Genomic DNA, 16,029 nt, shown 5'->3' with positions numbered 1-16,029 from the left:
TTTCATCTCTACCTCTCCTATTTTTCTTTCAGCTTCTGTTGTATGTAACCTATTAAATACCTGAAGATTAAAACCCCCTTTCCCTCTAACTTATTTCTATCCCCAAACCTCACAGGAAATAATTCTAAAGGCTACATTTGTCCATAACTGCTAAGACACCTGGAGTTTAAATTGTCAGTTCCAGATGGTAAAGTAAAAGAACAGGCCTTCTGCCCGCACTCCATCCTCACAAAATTTAAAGGGTGGCACTAAAGCTCAGTCTGGAGGCTAAAATTGTTCTATAATGACTGCCACGGTTTTATCTCTGCTTCTGTCACTAAATTATATAAATGATATATATTTATTTATATATATATATATATAAAAGTAAATACTGCCCCAAACTCCTACCCACTGAAAACCGTAGAGAGCTTGAAAAAATACACCACCAGACTACAAGTCAAAGAGTAAAACACATCATTCAGCACAGAGAACAGCTAGTGCCACAGACATGTAATGAACAGGGCTCAGGTATGCATGGGCTTCACTAAGATGAGCAGGCCAGATAGAGGCAGTCTATGCAATGTGCTTAAATGCTGGAAGGCTGGCAATCCATGGCCTGGCCCAGCCTTGGTGGTCAAGGTACCTCCTGTTATGCAAAGACTAAGGCAGGCATTCCCCAAGATGCAGCTGCTGAAAGCTTTTCTCTCCATCAAGCCTCCAGGGCCAGAACACCTTGTCCCAGCATAAGGAATGGGTCAGGGGAAAATGAGTCACAGCGCCTTGGGGAGCCCAAGCCCACCACACTGGTGGCAAGAGAAGCCTGTTCACAGGAGGGCGCAGTAAATGCACATGAGGGCTCGGCAGCTTTATGGTGATGCACAGAGGTGACTCTAAGCACAGGCCAGCATGGTCATTCACACCCACTGTATACTGTAGCAATTCAACCTTGCGTGTAAACCCCTGTTGCAGGTGCATGCATGGACTGCCGGCTGCTTTGACCTGTGTGCAGAAGCACCATATGCTGACCCATTTATACACGGCCCTCCATCGACAGGGGAAAAATCTATGAGTGAACAAATCATGACATCTACAAAGTATAGACCATGCAACAAAAGATAACTCTGAGATACTGAAAGGCAGATGGACCACAACTGAACACACGATGCTTTGGAAGAGGCTACCAAGCACCTCACAGCCCTCAGCCAAAGCATGCAGTGCTAAGCCGACCATTCTCAGCACACAGACGGGGTGAAGTGGTCTTTGTGGCCTTTCACCAGAGGGGAGTAAGAAATCCCCTGAAAACAAAAGGTTTGTTTTAGATGATTAAAACTTTTTTAAAGGCCATTTTGGTCATTCTTGAAATCAAAGAGAAACCTTTATTTTCAATAAAACTGCCTGGAGGGTGGGCCACGGTAGCTCAGCAGGCAGAGTCCTTGCCTGCCATGTTGGAGACCCGGGTTCAAGTCCCAGTGCCTGCCCATGCAAAAAAAATCTGCCTGGAAAAGACAGTTCAGTGACCTACTGTAAACAAGACCCTCATCACAAACAGCACCAAATAAACGTGTGGAAAAATGCAAAGTACCACACCCTGCTGCTCACACACACACATCCCCAAAAGCCAGAATACCCAGAATCAGAGGGCAAAAAAAGTCAAACTAAATAGCATCACACCAAAGAAGTCTTTGAATGAGGATTTACAAATTTATATATTCTTTCCTATGAAAAAAAAAACAAAAAATGAACAAGCAAGCAGGTAAGGAAGAACTTTTAGATGAAAGCCTGACAAGATCTAGGAAAATGGAGGACAGTACTGTCTGCCTACTACCTAACAAAAAGCAAACGAATGCTCAGTGCTTTTCAGAGATTTCAAGCAGGAGATATTACACTTAACTGATATCCCCTAATCTACAGCACTCAAATGGCAAACCAAATCCTTCAGTAGCCAAGAATACCAAGATGACCGGAATATTCAAATTCAACGTATCCAGTTCTTCAAAATGGTCCATGGTGCAATGCCTATATCAGACCTCCAGAGAAACAGTGTCTTTTGTTGCAAGTTTCCCAGCACTTAAAAGGGCCATTTTTCCCTTTCAAAAAGATAAAAAGATGCCAGTTCAAAAAAAAAAAAAGGGAACAGGGGAAAAGAGCGAGTTCTCTGCTGCAGTCACATGTCTCAGGTGCAGCGAGGCATGGCAATGAGCCCTAGACAGCGCTCGGGCCGTCTGTATAGGCTCTACTTGGGCTCCTCAATCACACCCTTGCTGAGGTCTGTCATTTTGGGGTATTTTACTTTCTTCTGGTCCAGCTCGTTCTGAGCCCAAAGTAGTAGTTTCAGTAATTTTGCCAGCTTGGGTGTTGACTCACGATTTTCATAATCTAAGACAGCTTGGTTAACTTCACTCCACACCTGGAAAACAAATACATCCAATAAAAAGCTTATTAATAACATACATTTTAGACCTAAAAACCATTTTTACAGGAGAAGCTTATTTACTTAAACAAACATCAAGTATAAAACTGTGTAGCACTGTGGGGTTCTGTGAGCAGAACGAGCCTCCACCCCAGTGGGGAAAAGCCATACCTGCCCTTGATGGTGCTAGCATGACTTAGACAAAGTGCTGAGAGATCTGAGAGAGGAAAGAGCATGCATAGTCCAGTGAGGAAAAGTCAGCCCTAACGAGCCCCAAGGAAGGACCTGAAGTGGCCCTTCTAGAACAGGCAGTACTTCTGACAAGGTGACAAGAAAGGACTGTACCCATGAAGAGGAGCAAGTCCAGCTTTCTGAAAGTTGGGGTGATGGGGAAAGCAGGAGGTGTGTCTGGGGAAATGACGAGTTGTCACATCTGGCTGGAATAATAGTAATGAGAGGAAGTTTTTCAGAAGAAAATATGAGAGTTTAAAGTAAAAAAACTTAGAAACACTTGTTTTTGAGAGACTCCAAATAGGAAGAAGTTTAAGATAAATGAGAAAAATTACCCCAGAAAAACATGTTTTTAAATTTAATCCATTCCTGTGGGTGTGAACCTATTGTAAACAGGGTCTTTTCATGAGATCACTTCAGTTAAGATGTGGCCCACCTCATTCAGGATGGGTCTTACTCCTATTAATGGAGTCCTTTAAAAGAAGAATGAAATTCAGACAGAGTGAGAGAAAAAGCCAGAGGAAGCAAGAAGCTGAAGGTCACTGGAACCTGAAAGAGAAGAGAGCAGCCAAGTAAAGCTGCCATGTACATCACCACATGACAGAGAAGTCAAGGACCAAGAGTCATCAGTAGCCAGCCCCAGGACGCCGTAGTCTTAAGGGAGAAAGCACTGCCTTGATGATGCCTGCATTTGGACTTTTCCCTGGCCTCAAACCATGAGCCACTAATTTCCATAGTTTAAGTCACCTGTTTGCATCATATTTGCTTGAGCAGCCAAGGAAACAAATAATACTGTAGAATAAATACAATAATTCTGGCATCTACATCTGATCTACAGGTATAAACGGACATTTTATAGTATAGCTCCCTCCTGTCTCTGATTTAACAAGCCAAAAGATTAAAAATTAGGAAGGAAGTGACCCTACCATACCACAGTGTCATATACCAAGAAACCTTCTGTCTCATTCTACCATACAAATTCTGTACACATTTTTTTTTTGTTTTGAAAATTCCATTCTGAACTTCGGTTGAGGGTGAAAAGGAAGACTTCTTTCACCTGTCTTTACCTTCTGCCTCTGCATCATGTTAAGGAGGTCTCCAAAAGGTGACTCCTCAGGGTTATCAAAGGCCAGCAAAGCTAGTGTACGCTCCATTTCTGTCAGGCACTCCCTGCTTTCTTCACCTTGTTCTGCCAACTGCGTCTGTGCGAACTCCAGGGCAGCCTCGGTCTCACGCTGCCGGATCAGTTCAATCAAGTGTTGCTGCTATTCATTGGCAAAAACAGACCAGCTTAAACAACACATACTCTGGCAAGCAACAACGAGCAGTGCATACTTGTTTCTAGTCAAAAGTATATCTAAAAGGAATTTTCTATCATCTCGGAATTATTAAATTTGCATTTTTAAAACAGCTTCTGAAATACATTTTAAAAAACCCTAACTTGAATCCTTTCCCCATATAAATTTTTTAAATACCTTATGAATACAAATTGGCCTAGTTATTTCTAAATTATTACAAATAGCCTTAACTCATCAAGTATCCACAAACCAGACTAATCACTACTGTAACTCACCTGCAAATGAAAGTAAAGGTACCGGTTTGTATCTAAGAGCTCTGGATGGAGGCTATTAATCAATGCAATAGCCTCCTGAATCTGACCTTTCAATATCATCTCTCGGATTTTGATTCGTTCATCAAGTGTTTCTAGATCCACACTAGGTTCAATTCCAGATTCCATTCGAAACTTCTCAGCTGCTTCTTTAAAGCCCTCTAAACAGGAAAAACATCTTAAGTGCTGGGAAAGTTAGCAAGAAATTAACACAAAGACTTTGTACTCTCCAATTAATGACCTCCAATATGAACAGCACTTTCTTAGGAGTTTGATATTATTATCTTTGTAATTTACTACTTATGATCTTGAAATACAGCAAATGAAAAAAGCATGTTAATTCCTTTCTACCCCATCCAAAAAAATATCCTAACATATTAGCCAAAGAGGCTTAGAATGAATGCATAAAGCTCGGTGTTGTTAGTGTGACTCCTCGAAGGCTAAAATTACAGGGACAGGTGCCCAAGACTGAGGGTGTGGTTCTGAATGATTCTAGACAAACTGGATAAGCCAGCAGAAAGCATGTTGTACCTCCAAAGCCAATTTTACCTGCAGTAAACTGGTGACCGCCACCTCTGTGTGATTCTACAAAGCTTCTCAGCACCCAAGCCAGTGTGTGTACACCTCTCCACTCAATCCTCCCTCTCTTTCTCCCCTTCTGTTTCTCTCTCTTTCTCTCCCTCCCTCTCTCCACACATGTACAGCTATGAGTCTACATTTTCTGATCATCTTACAAAAAAAAGTTTTTTTTAATAGTACTAATTCACAGAGACCATCTGAGGACTAAGAGGAGAGAGACTTACTTTTCATTTTATGTCTTTTGAAAACACGGATTTTCTTAGCACATATATTATTACCCTTTTTTCTCCCAAATACCAGTGAGGGCTGAGTGTTAGGATGACAGATCACTTTTGTTTCCTTCCATACACTTTTGCCCTCCTACCTTTCCTCTTTTTGAGTTGGATACATCTTCTAAAAAAAGGTTAGCATAATTTACCAGACTGGTCATAAGAGATAAATTATTTGGGACTTAAATGTACTTCGGAATATTTTTAATGATCTTGATTATATAACTGAAAAATTGTCAAGCAACAAGTTTTTCTTTAGGTCTCAGATACCAAGAAAACTTACTTGATGTCCTGAAGAGGATATCTTTAACACAATAAAGTGCAAATGAAGTTATTGCTATGTTTTTATAATATCTTTTGTACACAACCTCACCACTGAACTTCAGTGGTAAAGCTATACCAGAGTATAGAAGAGGGAAAATTATGTTCAAGGAATAACATCCTTAGTATAAACCCTTACCTGTAACAAGATAGTTCATGATGAGACGATTCATGTCTGCTCGCTGAATATGTAAGTTATTGAGTTTTTCCATCCATTCATCTTTTGTGATTTCATCGGGTTTTTCTGTATAACTCATTCTGATGTATTTCTACAGGAAAAAAACATATTATCTTAAAGAACTAGTTACAAATTCTATAACAATCGTGATTATTTCAGAAAATAATAACAAGAGTCGTGTCATAAGAAGTAAAAGGGAGAGAATGGAAAGATACTCTAACTTTGGAAAACAGCTCATGCAAAGGGCCCAAGACCCAGAAGTGTGTCTGTGCAGCAGGAGGAAGGTCAGGGGGTTGAGGAGGTGGGATGAATGTGGGAAGAGCCAAGAGATCTTGGACCTAGGAAGTTGAGAGATCAGCTGAGGTCAGATCAAGTAAGACCTCATAGTCTGAGAGAGGAGGTTAGAGTCTCTCTAAGTACAAATGGAGCCACTAGAGAGTTATAAACTAAATTATTACATGTTATGACTTAGGTTCTAAAATGAAGGGAGAACAATTGTATACCCACTAGATCAACAAAAAAATCGGACAATACCAAGTATTAGAAAAGGCCTGGAGTTCTCTCAATCTCTGTTATTTGGTACTGTGTAAAACAACTTGGCATTTTTAGGTAAAAATGAACATGTGGATTCCTTATAACATGGTAGTTCTACCTATACCACATTTATACCCTAGAAAAACTCACAAACCTGCAGTAGGGACAGATACAAGCCTCTTCACATAAGCAATGTTCAAAAAGGCAAAATATGGAAACCACCCACAGTAGTCTGGACAAAGGAACTGACAGGGAGAATACAATACCATGTCTTAAACCCTTGGGACAGATTTGTTTCAGAAATCAGCCTTTTCCAGATGGTAGGAAGCTTATATGGCACAATTTACCATATGCGTATTACATAAGAATTTGGGGCAGCACCCTATAATCAAACATTATTTCTTCAGTGACGTGTACAAGTATTCAAAGAAGGTAGAATAAAGCCTATTAACCAGGTCATGTTTTACCACCAAATGGGTTAAAAAGAAAACCAAAAACTTCTGGTTTCAGAGCTTTTGGACTTCAGGATTGCTGAGAAGGAACTACAGTTTGTGTATCCACACAACAGAACTGAACAGAGTAGTTAAAACAATGAACTAACAATCACACATCACTTGCAGAAACCATGCTAAATGAAAAAAGTCAGTTACAGAGGTCTAAGTATGGCATGATAGTTTTGTAACAATCAAAAAGACTAACTAATATGTCCTTTAGGAACAAATATATATGTGGCAAAACTTTTTTTTTAAGTATGAGCAAGCAATATAAATCTCAGAAGGGTGGTTACCTGTGGGAGGATGACTGGGATGGCAGAGGCCACAGAGATGTGATTTATACATACATTATAGACATTACACATAGCAAATTGTTTCAGCAAACAAAAAAGTTAGAAGACGGTTCTGGTTTCCTGGTCAACGACGGACTGAACATAATAGGGTGCCTAGAACTGGGCAGGAAGACCAGAAGGGAGACATCCAAGCAAGAGAGGATAGTTGTCTAGACTAGAATGCTGGCAGAAGAGAAGGAAAGATATGACTAGAGTCAAGATTCTTTGGACCCTGAGGCAATGGGACTTGCTGATGGACTGAGAGTGGAGAGATACGACAAAGGGAAGAATGGAGAAGGACTTGGAGGTTTCCAGTTTGAGACCCTGGAAGGTAGGGCCACAAATGAGGAGGAAGGACTAGGAGAGGAACAAGTCTGAGGTGACCATTAGGCATGTAGGTGAAGTAAAGCAGGTACCTGGATCACAGGTCCTGAGCTCAGCGCTGGAAACATTAATTAGGGAAACATTCTCAGAGAAATAAAGGTTAGAGTTTGTAAAGATCACACAGGAGAAAGAGTAGATAGAGGAAACAAGACAAAAGCCCCCCGGGGACTTGGCGAATGTGTGTCTCCAAGCAGAGCAGACACCAGCAAAAGAAAACAATGTGAAGGAGCAGCAAGTGAGAAGTAAAACCGAGAGAATACGGTGACACCACAAAACATCCCCCGTACCTCCAGGTCAACTGTATAACTCAGTAAGAGCTCATTTTTATTCGCAGATAGAATTAAAGGTAGAGTTAGAACCAATATTAGAAGCCCAATATTTAAAAAAGGCACCTTTTCTCAGTTTTCACTTGGCAACGGGCAGTCACACTAGTATCACACACAGGTGGTAAGTGCGATTTTTTAAAAACGACGACTCTGAAGAACTGCCCTGTTCTGTTTTCCGCGGGAAAAACTCAGCAAGCTCAACCTCCAGCAGTTAAATAATCAACACAAATAAACACAAATTCTTAACCAGTAAAATAAATTCCTTAAACACCGAGGACAACAAACATTTGCTGTCCAGGCGGCATTTTACGCCGTGTCTGCTTTAAAACAGTTTTGTTGTATAAACCTTTCTCTTCGGGGAGACAGATTCAATATGTTCTGGACAACCATTAATTATTATTTTCGTAAGGCGAATGGTTAGACCGCAGGATAGAGCCTTCGTTCGAAAATGTTCTCCCTTTAAGAATAAAGCCTAAATTACGGCTCCGAAGCACAGTCGAGATTGGAGCACATTCTGGCCGAGAAGAAACGGCCAGCTGACGTGCAGACCCAGAAGACGACTGCCCTCCACTCCCGAGAGCGCGCACCAAAATCCAGACCCCTGCGTGGGCCCGGCTCCCAGACCCACGCGGGGTGAGCTCGGTCCAGGCGTCCCGGGGTCCGCGGGACGCACCCCAGGCACCCGGGCGCGAGGCCGCCGTCCGGCCCGTCTCCCGGCCCGGGATCAAGCTGCCCGGGCCCGCGCGGCCATCTTACCGTGCGGATCCCGCCTCCCGCGCTGCACGGTCTCGGCGGCGGCTCCGCGGCCGCTCCAGGGGGCCTGGGCCCGAGCCGAGGAAGGGGCGGCGTCGCGGGGGCGGGGGCGGCGGCAGCGGCAGCGGCGCCTCAGGAGAGGTAGGCGGAGGCCGCGGCGGAGGCGGGGGTGGGGGCGTGAGCAAGAGGGTAGACCACCGGCGGTCGCCCCCCCACCTCTCGCGAGATCAAGAGGCGGCAACCAATGAAGCGCTCTCGCGATGGGGCCGGACGCGGCGGCCGCCCGGAATTGCGGAGCCCCAGCTTCCGTTCTTGCGCAGAACTCCTCGTGCGGCGCCCTCGCTCTATGGGCTGGCGCGAGAGTCAAAAGGTATCGACCGCTTTTAGTAAAATGGCCGCCGCCGACGCGTCGTGATGTGGAAACTTCGCGCCGGGACGGCGACATCTAGATTGAGTCGGAGGCTAAGGTGCCCGCGTCCTTTCCCGTTCTTTGTGACAGGCCAGAGGGAATAGGACGCGGAGGCGGGCAGGGGGTGGATGGGGAGAGAGATGCCAGGCGCTCCAAGACCGCCCCTCCGACGGAATCGCTTCTCGACTGCTTGCTTCCCAGAGGCTCAGGCGAGACGCTGTTAGATCCGTACTGGGCGTGGGTTTCCTGAATGAGTGTTAAATTGAATTCATTGAGTTTATTCGACGAATGCTGGTAAGCGCGTTCTCGCTCGATGCCAGAAGGGTAAGCAAGAGCGGGCAGGGACGACCCAGCGCTCGTCACGTCCTCCCACCAGGGTCGCAGAACCGTCGGCGTCGACACGTAGGGACCCAGGCCTATTAGAGTTGAAGCTGAGTGGGGCGGGGGCTGAAGAAAGACCTCCTTGGAGAAGCGAGCGACGCAGTCCTCACTGTATTCCTAGCCGGGCCTGGCTGGCTTCTTCTCGGGGATATTTGTTGTAGAAGGGCAGTGGCGGGAGATGAGCGCTGGCTGAGGGCATAAGTATATATTTGCGTGTTCATTTACTCATTATTGTATGTCTTCTCAAGAACAATGTAAACTCTGTCAGAGCAAGGCCTTGTTTTTTTTTCCTTACTGAAAAGTAAAGGTAAAGATTGAAGAGCTTTAGAAAGAAACAGAAGTATTGAGCGGGCAACCCCTTGTTTATCCGATGATGGCAACTAAATTTGTATGTCGTAGATAAAAGTAGTTGCTGACATATACTGCATATGTGTGTTTTAAATTGATTTATGTCAAAACTTTGGACCTACAGAATTAGGTTATTCAAGTAAAGAAAATGCCCACAACCAGACTTCATTTACACACTTGTCTGCCATATTAGACTGACTTTGCTCAGAAAATGCCTTGACATTGCTTTCTCCTTAGGAAGGAAAATTAACAGTCCTTGGTGATTGACAGTTTGTGGAAACTAAGGGAGAGGGGTCAGATCTGCAGCCCGATAGATCAGTTCAGGGGTGATGGCACCCAGTGAGAAGGATACAAAAGGGGGAACGCTCATGATGAGGAATGTAGTAGGGGGAGAAGGAAAGATGGTAAGTTCGTTGTGGGCGGGGCTGACTTTGAGGTGCTTGTGGGACGCATCTAAAGCTCAAGGGAAAAGATCAGGCTGGACTGGAATGTTTTGTGGTGATATCGTGTGGGAGTTAAAATAGTTAAATGTGTTCTGGGAATGCACATAAAGAGAAGGAGTGAATTAAATCCATAATCCCTTAAGGCGACAGAGAAGAACCAAGGAATTTAGAAGGCTGTTCTCACAGCTTTAGGGCATAGTGAGTTTCATGGAGATGTGATTAGCAATGTCGAATGTCCCCACAGCTTTAGGGCATAGTGAGTTTCATGGAGATGTGATTAGCAATGTCGAATGTCCCCACAGCTTTAGGGCATAGTGAGTTTCAGGGAGATGTGATTAGCAATGTCCAATGCAACAGAGAGATCTAGTTTGATAGTCACCCAAAACTCACCATTTGATGGTTATTGGTGACTGAGTGATGGGGTGGGACTGGAAGAATCAAAATTACAGTAAGTTGTTAGGGGAATGAGGGTGAGGGGAAGAGAGTAATGTGTTCCACACTTTCAAGAGGGATTGGAGAGCCATGCAGCAAATGAGTGATGGGAGCCTGTGGAAGAGGCCATATTACACACTTAAGCAACAGGATTTGATGACTGAGGAGGAAGGAAGGAATCAACGATAATTCCAGGCTCCGGCTTGGGCATTTTAGTATATAGGGTGAAACTATCCAGTGAAGAAGGAAAGCCAGAGAAGGACCTGGGTTGTGGGGGAGGGTCGGAAATCATTAGTTCAGTTTTGTATGTGTTGGGGACACTTGAAACATCTAGTTGGAGCTGTCAGGGAAGGAACTGCATGGATGGGCCTGGATCCAGGAGAGATAACAAGTAACCGAAACAAGGTGTGAATGAGATTTCCTATGGCTAGTATATAAGAATGAGAATAGAGGGGCCTAGGCAGGAGCCCTGAAGAACAGCATCACCATTGGGACCTGGCAGCAGAGTCTGTGAGATGACCGACAGAAAAGTGTAAGGGAGAGCAGGAAAGAGGTAGATGGGTCCAGGAAGAGGAGAGGGTGCACGGCCACATTGGTCACCATCTGGGATCAAGATTAACTGGCTGCACTTCCTGATGTGGAAGAGGTGGTGTCTGGAAGAGTGAGGCCACAGGACCTGGCCAGGTGGTCTGAACTCACTCGTCTCCAAGCCCAGGTGGTGGCTTTAAACTTGAGAAACTGTTTCTTTTTAAGAGAGAGGTTAGCAGTTCTATAAAGAGATACTAAAGGCATATTATTTTTCAAAGAACATTAATGAGGTTTTAAAAGAACATTAAAAAGGGAAAAGCATTTTGAGAATTTTATTTTGAGGATAAAATACATAGTCCTTCCTTTACTGAAATCGTAGAATGTTTGAAACCCAGGATTATCAATCATGTTTTTCAGAACCACATTATTTCACTAGATGTTTTTGTTTCACTCTTAAAATACAAACGTATAAAAATCAAAACCCAAAGTTCTGAGGCCTCTAGTTTTCAAAGGGTTTTGGCAAAAGCAAATAGTTTTATTCTTAAGGATAATATATGAATCAATCAGTTGTCCGTGCTCAGTACCCTTGGCACAGCTAGGTAGTAGATACCTAGAAATCAGTGTTCATAGACTTCTCTTTTCACAATATTCAAAAAATTTCTTTATGAGGATGTTAGAAGTGAAGAATTTTTTGTTATTTAGTTCTGCTGCACATAATCACATGTCTGCTGAACTGAGGCGCTGTAACGCAAGTTCAGAGGGGATTTTTTTAATTGTCTGCCCTGTCGCCCCACATTTGCCTGATTTTATACCTCTTTCCAGATTAAACTGCTAAATCAGAAAGCACTTGTTTTGTAACAACACGTTATGTAATAAATTGCTGCACTGATTTGGTTGGGTTAAAACTAGAGTTTATATTATTGATTCTTTTTTGATCCTTAATGACTGCTGAGTGATGATACTCTTAACTCTTTGTTGTCATATTATTACCTGAAACAAATGAGGGTGGAGCTGGGGGAGTGGTGCTGTCTTGGCATTGCCAACTGTTAGGCTTAAAACACTCTTTAAATAGCAGTTTTTAAAATTTGCCCAGTCAAGCACCGCGCTTATATACTATTTCACATTGAATACAAGTATGCCTTACAGACCCTAGTCAGGGATTTGATATACACATACTTGCTTGGGATTCAAACTTTCTTTTTTGTTTAAATAAAATTTTACATATATATGTATTTTAAAATATATTAGATGATATTATTTGTATACATTTGTTTGAACAGTTTACTTTTCATGATTGTGCAGCATGGAAACCACAGGAGGTAAAAAGCTGGATGAGGGGAGGAGCTTTTAGAGGGCAAATGCAGAAGCAAGTGAGGAAATGACCTATTGGCTGGAGTTTTCATTTTACCAGGGGTGGGGGGTGGATCTTACAAAGTGAGGAGCAGATAAGCCTTGATTGTCCATTCTGATATGTTTCTACTGAACCAAAGCTAGTTTATCGCCAGGTGTTTCGAATCTGCAGTTCTGTAGTATGCATTCTATTGTTCTATTTTTTCAAAAACCCAAGCAGGTCAATTGTTTTTGTCTGCTGGAAAATCCTTTCTCAGGAATCTGTGGTGTAATTACAGTTGTAACAAACTGAAAGCAAAAATAAATGGAAAGTAAATTTAGCACTTGAAAGCAGATCCCACAGACCCTAGTTTGAATTCTTGTTGCAATTTATTTCCTAGCTTATTCCCAGGCTGCCATTTGACTAGATCAGGTTATTGTTTAAAAATGGAGGGTTCAGGTTCTTTAACATCAGCCTGTGAGCTACTTGACTGCAGGCAGATACCTTTAACAAGGGATTCCTGGAGCCAGGTCCAACCGCAGTGGGTGGGGGGATCCCTGTGGGCAGCCGGCCACTAGTGGTGCTCTGCCCATGTGACTGAGGCCAAGCCAGTCCTTATCATATTCTTGCATGCAGATCTGGTTATCACATTCCAAAGACTTGTTTTTCTCAGTGTGTTTACATTCTGTGGTCATACTTGTATAATTATAAATATGAGGAATATATAATTTCTCAATGTGTTTACCCTCTACTTGTGTTCCCACGTTTACAATGTCATTAATAATACACAAAAGCGCCTCTCCTGGCAATGACCAGTGCAGGCAGCCATTGTAATTTTCCTGGAGAGCATCTATGCACGTGCGTGTGTGTGCACATAATACCTACAGATAGCCAGAGCCCTATGTTTTAAGAATGTTTTCACATAGGGAGGTAGAAGCACTGAATGAAGATGGGTTTTTTTCAATTTTTTAAACTGTGGCAAAATTTTCTTTTCTTGGGCGGGCCACAGTGGCTCAGCAGGCAGGAACACTTGCCTGCCGTGCCCGAGGACCCAGGTTCGATTCCTGGTGCCTGCCCATGTTAAAAAAAAAAAAAATTTCTTTTCTTTCTTTTTTACTTAAAATCTCCCTATTTTGCTCCTTAATTGGTTATTCTCTGTTGGAAGAGGAAATGAAAGTTTTGTTTGTCTGACAACCCTAAGATTTTTCATTTCTCCATGCAACCACAAAAGGCGACCTACTTGTCCTCCAACCTTCCGAAGGCAGATTTGAGTAGATCTTATTCCTCCTTTGGACACACAAGATAATTCTTACATTTTAGAAGCAGTGGGTTCAATTTGGAACTCAAAAAGATTCAGGTTTTGGAAGGGTGATTTATGGACATCAATTTTGTTGAAATTCAGAATAAAAGTACAGTCCCTTTTGGGGGATCCTAAAAGTTCAGCGTCTGTTGCTGGTGTCCCCTTCAGAGCCACCTCTTCACTCTCACCATTGTGTTTCTCTGAACTGGTTAAGTGCAAGAATCACCTTAGACAGCTTCCCTATTCTACATAAATCCAGAAAATCCACTGTTTAAACAAAACATAATCCCTTAAATTGTAGCCTGACACAAACAGTAGCTGTAAACCCCACTCCCCACCTAAGGCCCCCGTGCTCCAGAGGCTTTCTGGTTGGATGGAGAGGCAGAAGAATGGGACACTGTCCCGTTGTGCCTGTAACTTAACTTCTTTTAAATGGATCATTCTCTTTCCTCATGGGAATACCTACCTACAGCTTTTTCTTTAGTGCCCACCTGTGAGTTTAGGAATTCATTAAAAGTTTGTGGGTTATTTCCCCCTTTTTCTCTGTGATATACTTTGTGATATGATTAGTCTTAAGGATAAATGGCTTCTTTGGCACAAAAGTAGTTTTACTTTTTATATGTGAAAGGCATTGATTGTTCTGGTTTTCTTATCTGAAAAGCCAATCAGGTAGGAAATATTATTTACTTTCTTCCGAAGCTATTTACTTTTTTTTAAATGCAGTTTTATTGAGATAAATTCACACATCGTGACTATTTACTTTTCACTGAACTCAAAAGCAAAACAATTGGCCCTGAATCAAGGCCAGCAGTTTGATGGAGCTGTGGGTTTCAAACAGGGGCCTAAAGAAATGTCTGCCTGTGGTCTGTTGGCCATTGTGGAACTTTGGAAATGTTATGGTGAATTCATTAGAAAGAAACATCTGAGTCATTGGTGACTAATATTTATTCTTAGTCATTATAAAAACTAGTACTCCAAAATATAGGGATTCTTGATTTAACTTGTTTATTAGAATTATAATGCAGTTAAACTTAAGTATTACCGAAAACCACTGTGAAGGGATTTTCCATCCAAAATGATAGGAGAGTTCTGGAATGTGCCCTTCCTTTAAATGTCTTCCCTTATTCTATGGTTAGAGCCCTAACTTGTACATTTTAAACTTCAATAGTATAAAGTTCGTGTTTCCAAAAATGGGGTATTTTTTTCTTCCTTTCAGTTAATTTGCCTTTGAAGTTTTCCTAACGTCTCTTGATTCTGTTATGGGCCTGTATTTACCTAATTTGGTAATAATGAACTACAGAAATTTTTAAATTGTTTTTTGGATTCTGAAAACGTATTTTATGGATACTGGTTGAAAAAGTTGATTTCACTGGACAGGCTCTAGTTAATTAAATATGATGATCTTCATTATATGAAAGGCACAAATCTTACTGGATTTCATTGCCTGTCAAAAGATATCAGACATTTGGAAAGTAAGATGTGTTCTCTTTAGTAGGAAGATGAAGAAAATTTTCTCTTCTTTTGACAGGAAAAGTGAACTTTTATATTGCTTATTAAATATTTTGCCAGTTAATTATTGCAGTAAATGTCTGATAAAGGATTACTATCTCTAAAATGCTTGTGCAAAGTAATTAAAAACTACAGATAAACGCTTAAAGCATAATTGGACACAGGCTATTTGTGGGTAGATTTAAAAGAAGATAGAAGTGGCTGATAAAGTGTTCATCTTTACTATAAATAAATAAGGAAATTTTTAAATCTGTAAGTCTTAAAATTTATATAATAAATGTATAAAATTTATCTTTTAATGAGTAAATTTCAAAAGTTGGTAAGAATAAGGTGAAATGGGCCCTCCTAAACACTGCCGGTGATAATATAAGTCCATACAAGCTTTTTGGAAAGCAATTTGACACTCTTTGATGTTTGTAACCCCTTCTCTGGGAATTCACTTTAGGAAGATAATCAAATACAAACCAATATTTTTATGTAAATATATTTATCCATTGGCGATAGCCTTAAATTTTTCAGAGATGGGGACCAGAGAAGTAAATTATGGCATTACAATGCAGAATATGTTATGCATATTAAACATTTAGCAACATTTATGAATGACATAGGAAAATGTTTGATAGAAAAATAGGGTATGGAATTCTGTAGACTTGACACAATCTTTGTTTTAACTGCATAGAACTAAAGACTGGGAGGGATATAATAGAGAAATATGATTGTTTCAGAAAAAAATAAGGAAAGCAGACATTTCAGAATACTGTAAACCATTCTAAAAAGAGTAGTTCTTTTGTCTTATTTTTAGGTGCTATCACAAGATAAGTCTATAACTGCCCTTGTCTTGGGTAACTTAATGAGGCAAAAGTGATCAAAGATCCATTCCTTGTGCTTTTTTAATTAAAAGAAAAATTAGTTATGGCACAGGTTTATAGTAATGTTCAAATGAGACA

At 41.6% G+C, this 16,029-nt stretch overlaps 2 protein-coding genes and 1 non-coding gene across 5 annotated transcripts in view; 2 read left to right on the top strand and 1 right to left on the bottom strand.

Moving 5' to 3' along the window:
• Positions 1-1,669: 1,669 nt before the first annotated feature.
• GID8 (GID complex subunit 8 homolog) lies at positions 1,670-8,531 on the bottom strand. 2 transcript variants are annotated; one of them, XM_077117447.1, is made up of 5 exons: positions 8,406-8,531; positions 5,541-5,670; positions 4,197-4,393; positions 3,691-3,888; positions 1,670-2,389 (listed from the first exon to the last, which is right to left on the bottom strand). In XM_077117447.1, the coding sequence occupies exons 2-5, from the start codon at positions 5,656-5,658 to the stop codon at positions 2,216-2,218; spliced, it is 687 nt and encodes a 228-aa protein (XP_076973562.1). In that variant the 5' UTR covers positions 5,659-5,670; positions 8,406-8,531; the 3' UTR covers positions 1,670-2,215. The 2 variants fall into 2 exon arrangements, with proteins under 2 accessions (XP_076973562.1, XP_076973564.1); XM_077117449.1 differs by lacking the exon at positions 8,406-8,531 and adding an exon at positions 7,716-8,292.
• A 212-nt stretch (positions 8,532-8,743) lies between these two features.
• Positions 8,744-16,029, top strand: part of DIDO1 (death inducer-obliterator 1) — a 58,539-nt gene continuing 51,253 nt past the window's right edge. Inside the window, exon 1 of one of the 2 annotated variants that reach the window (XM_077117353.1) lies at positions 8,744-8,869. The gene's annotated coding sequence lies outside the window, so the exon portion shown is untranslated. The other variant, XM_077117403.1, reaches the window with a different exon arrangement.
• Positions 14,361-14,497, top strand: LOC143653707 (small nucleolar RNA SNORA2/SNORA34 family). The gene has a single exon (XR_013161490.1). It is a non-coding gene; the product is annotated as a small nucleolar RNA SNORA2/SNORA34 family (small nucleolar RNA).

This window comes from Tamandua tetradactyla, chromosome 1 (assembly GCF_023851605.1).
Source record: "Tamandua tetradactyla isolate mTamTet1 chromosome 1, mTamTet1.pri, whole genome shotgun sequence".
Classification (NCBI taxonomy): Eukaryota; Metazoa; Chordata; class Mammalia; order Pilosa; family Myrmecophagidae; genus Tamandua; species Tamandua tetradactyla.
This window is presented reverse-complemented; position numbering and strand designations above follow the sequence as displayed.

Coding starts and splice junctions, on each gene's coding strand:
- GID8 (XM_077117447.1), bottom strand. CDS start 5,658: ATGAGTTATACAGAAAAACCCGATGAAATCACAAAAGATGAATGGATG. Junction 4,394..5,540: donor CATGAACTATCTTGTTACAG/GTAAGGGTTTAT, acceptor TTTCCTGTTTAG/AGGGCTTTAAAGAAGCAGCT. Junction 3,889..4,196: donor ACCTTTACTTTCATTTGCAG/GTGAGTTACAGT, acceptor GCCAATGAATAG/CAGCAACACTTGATTGAACT.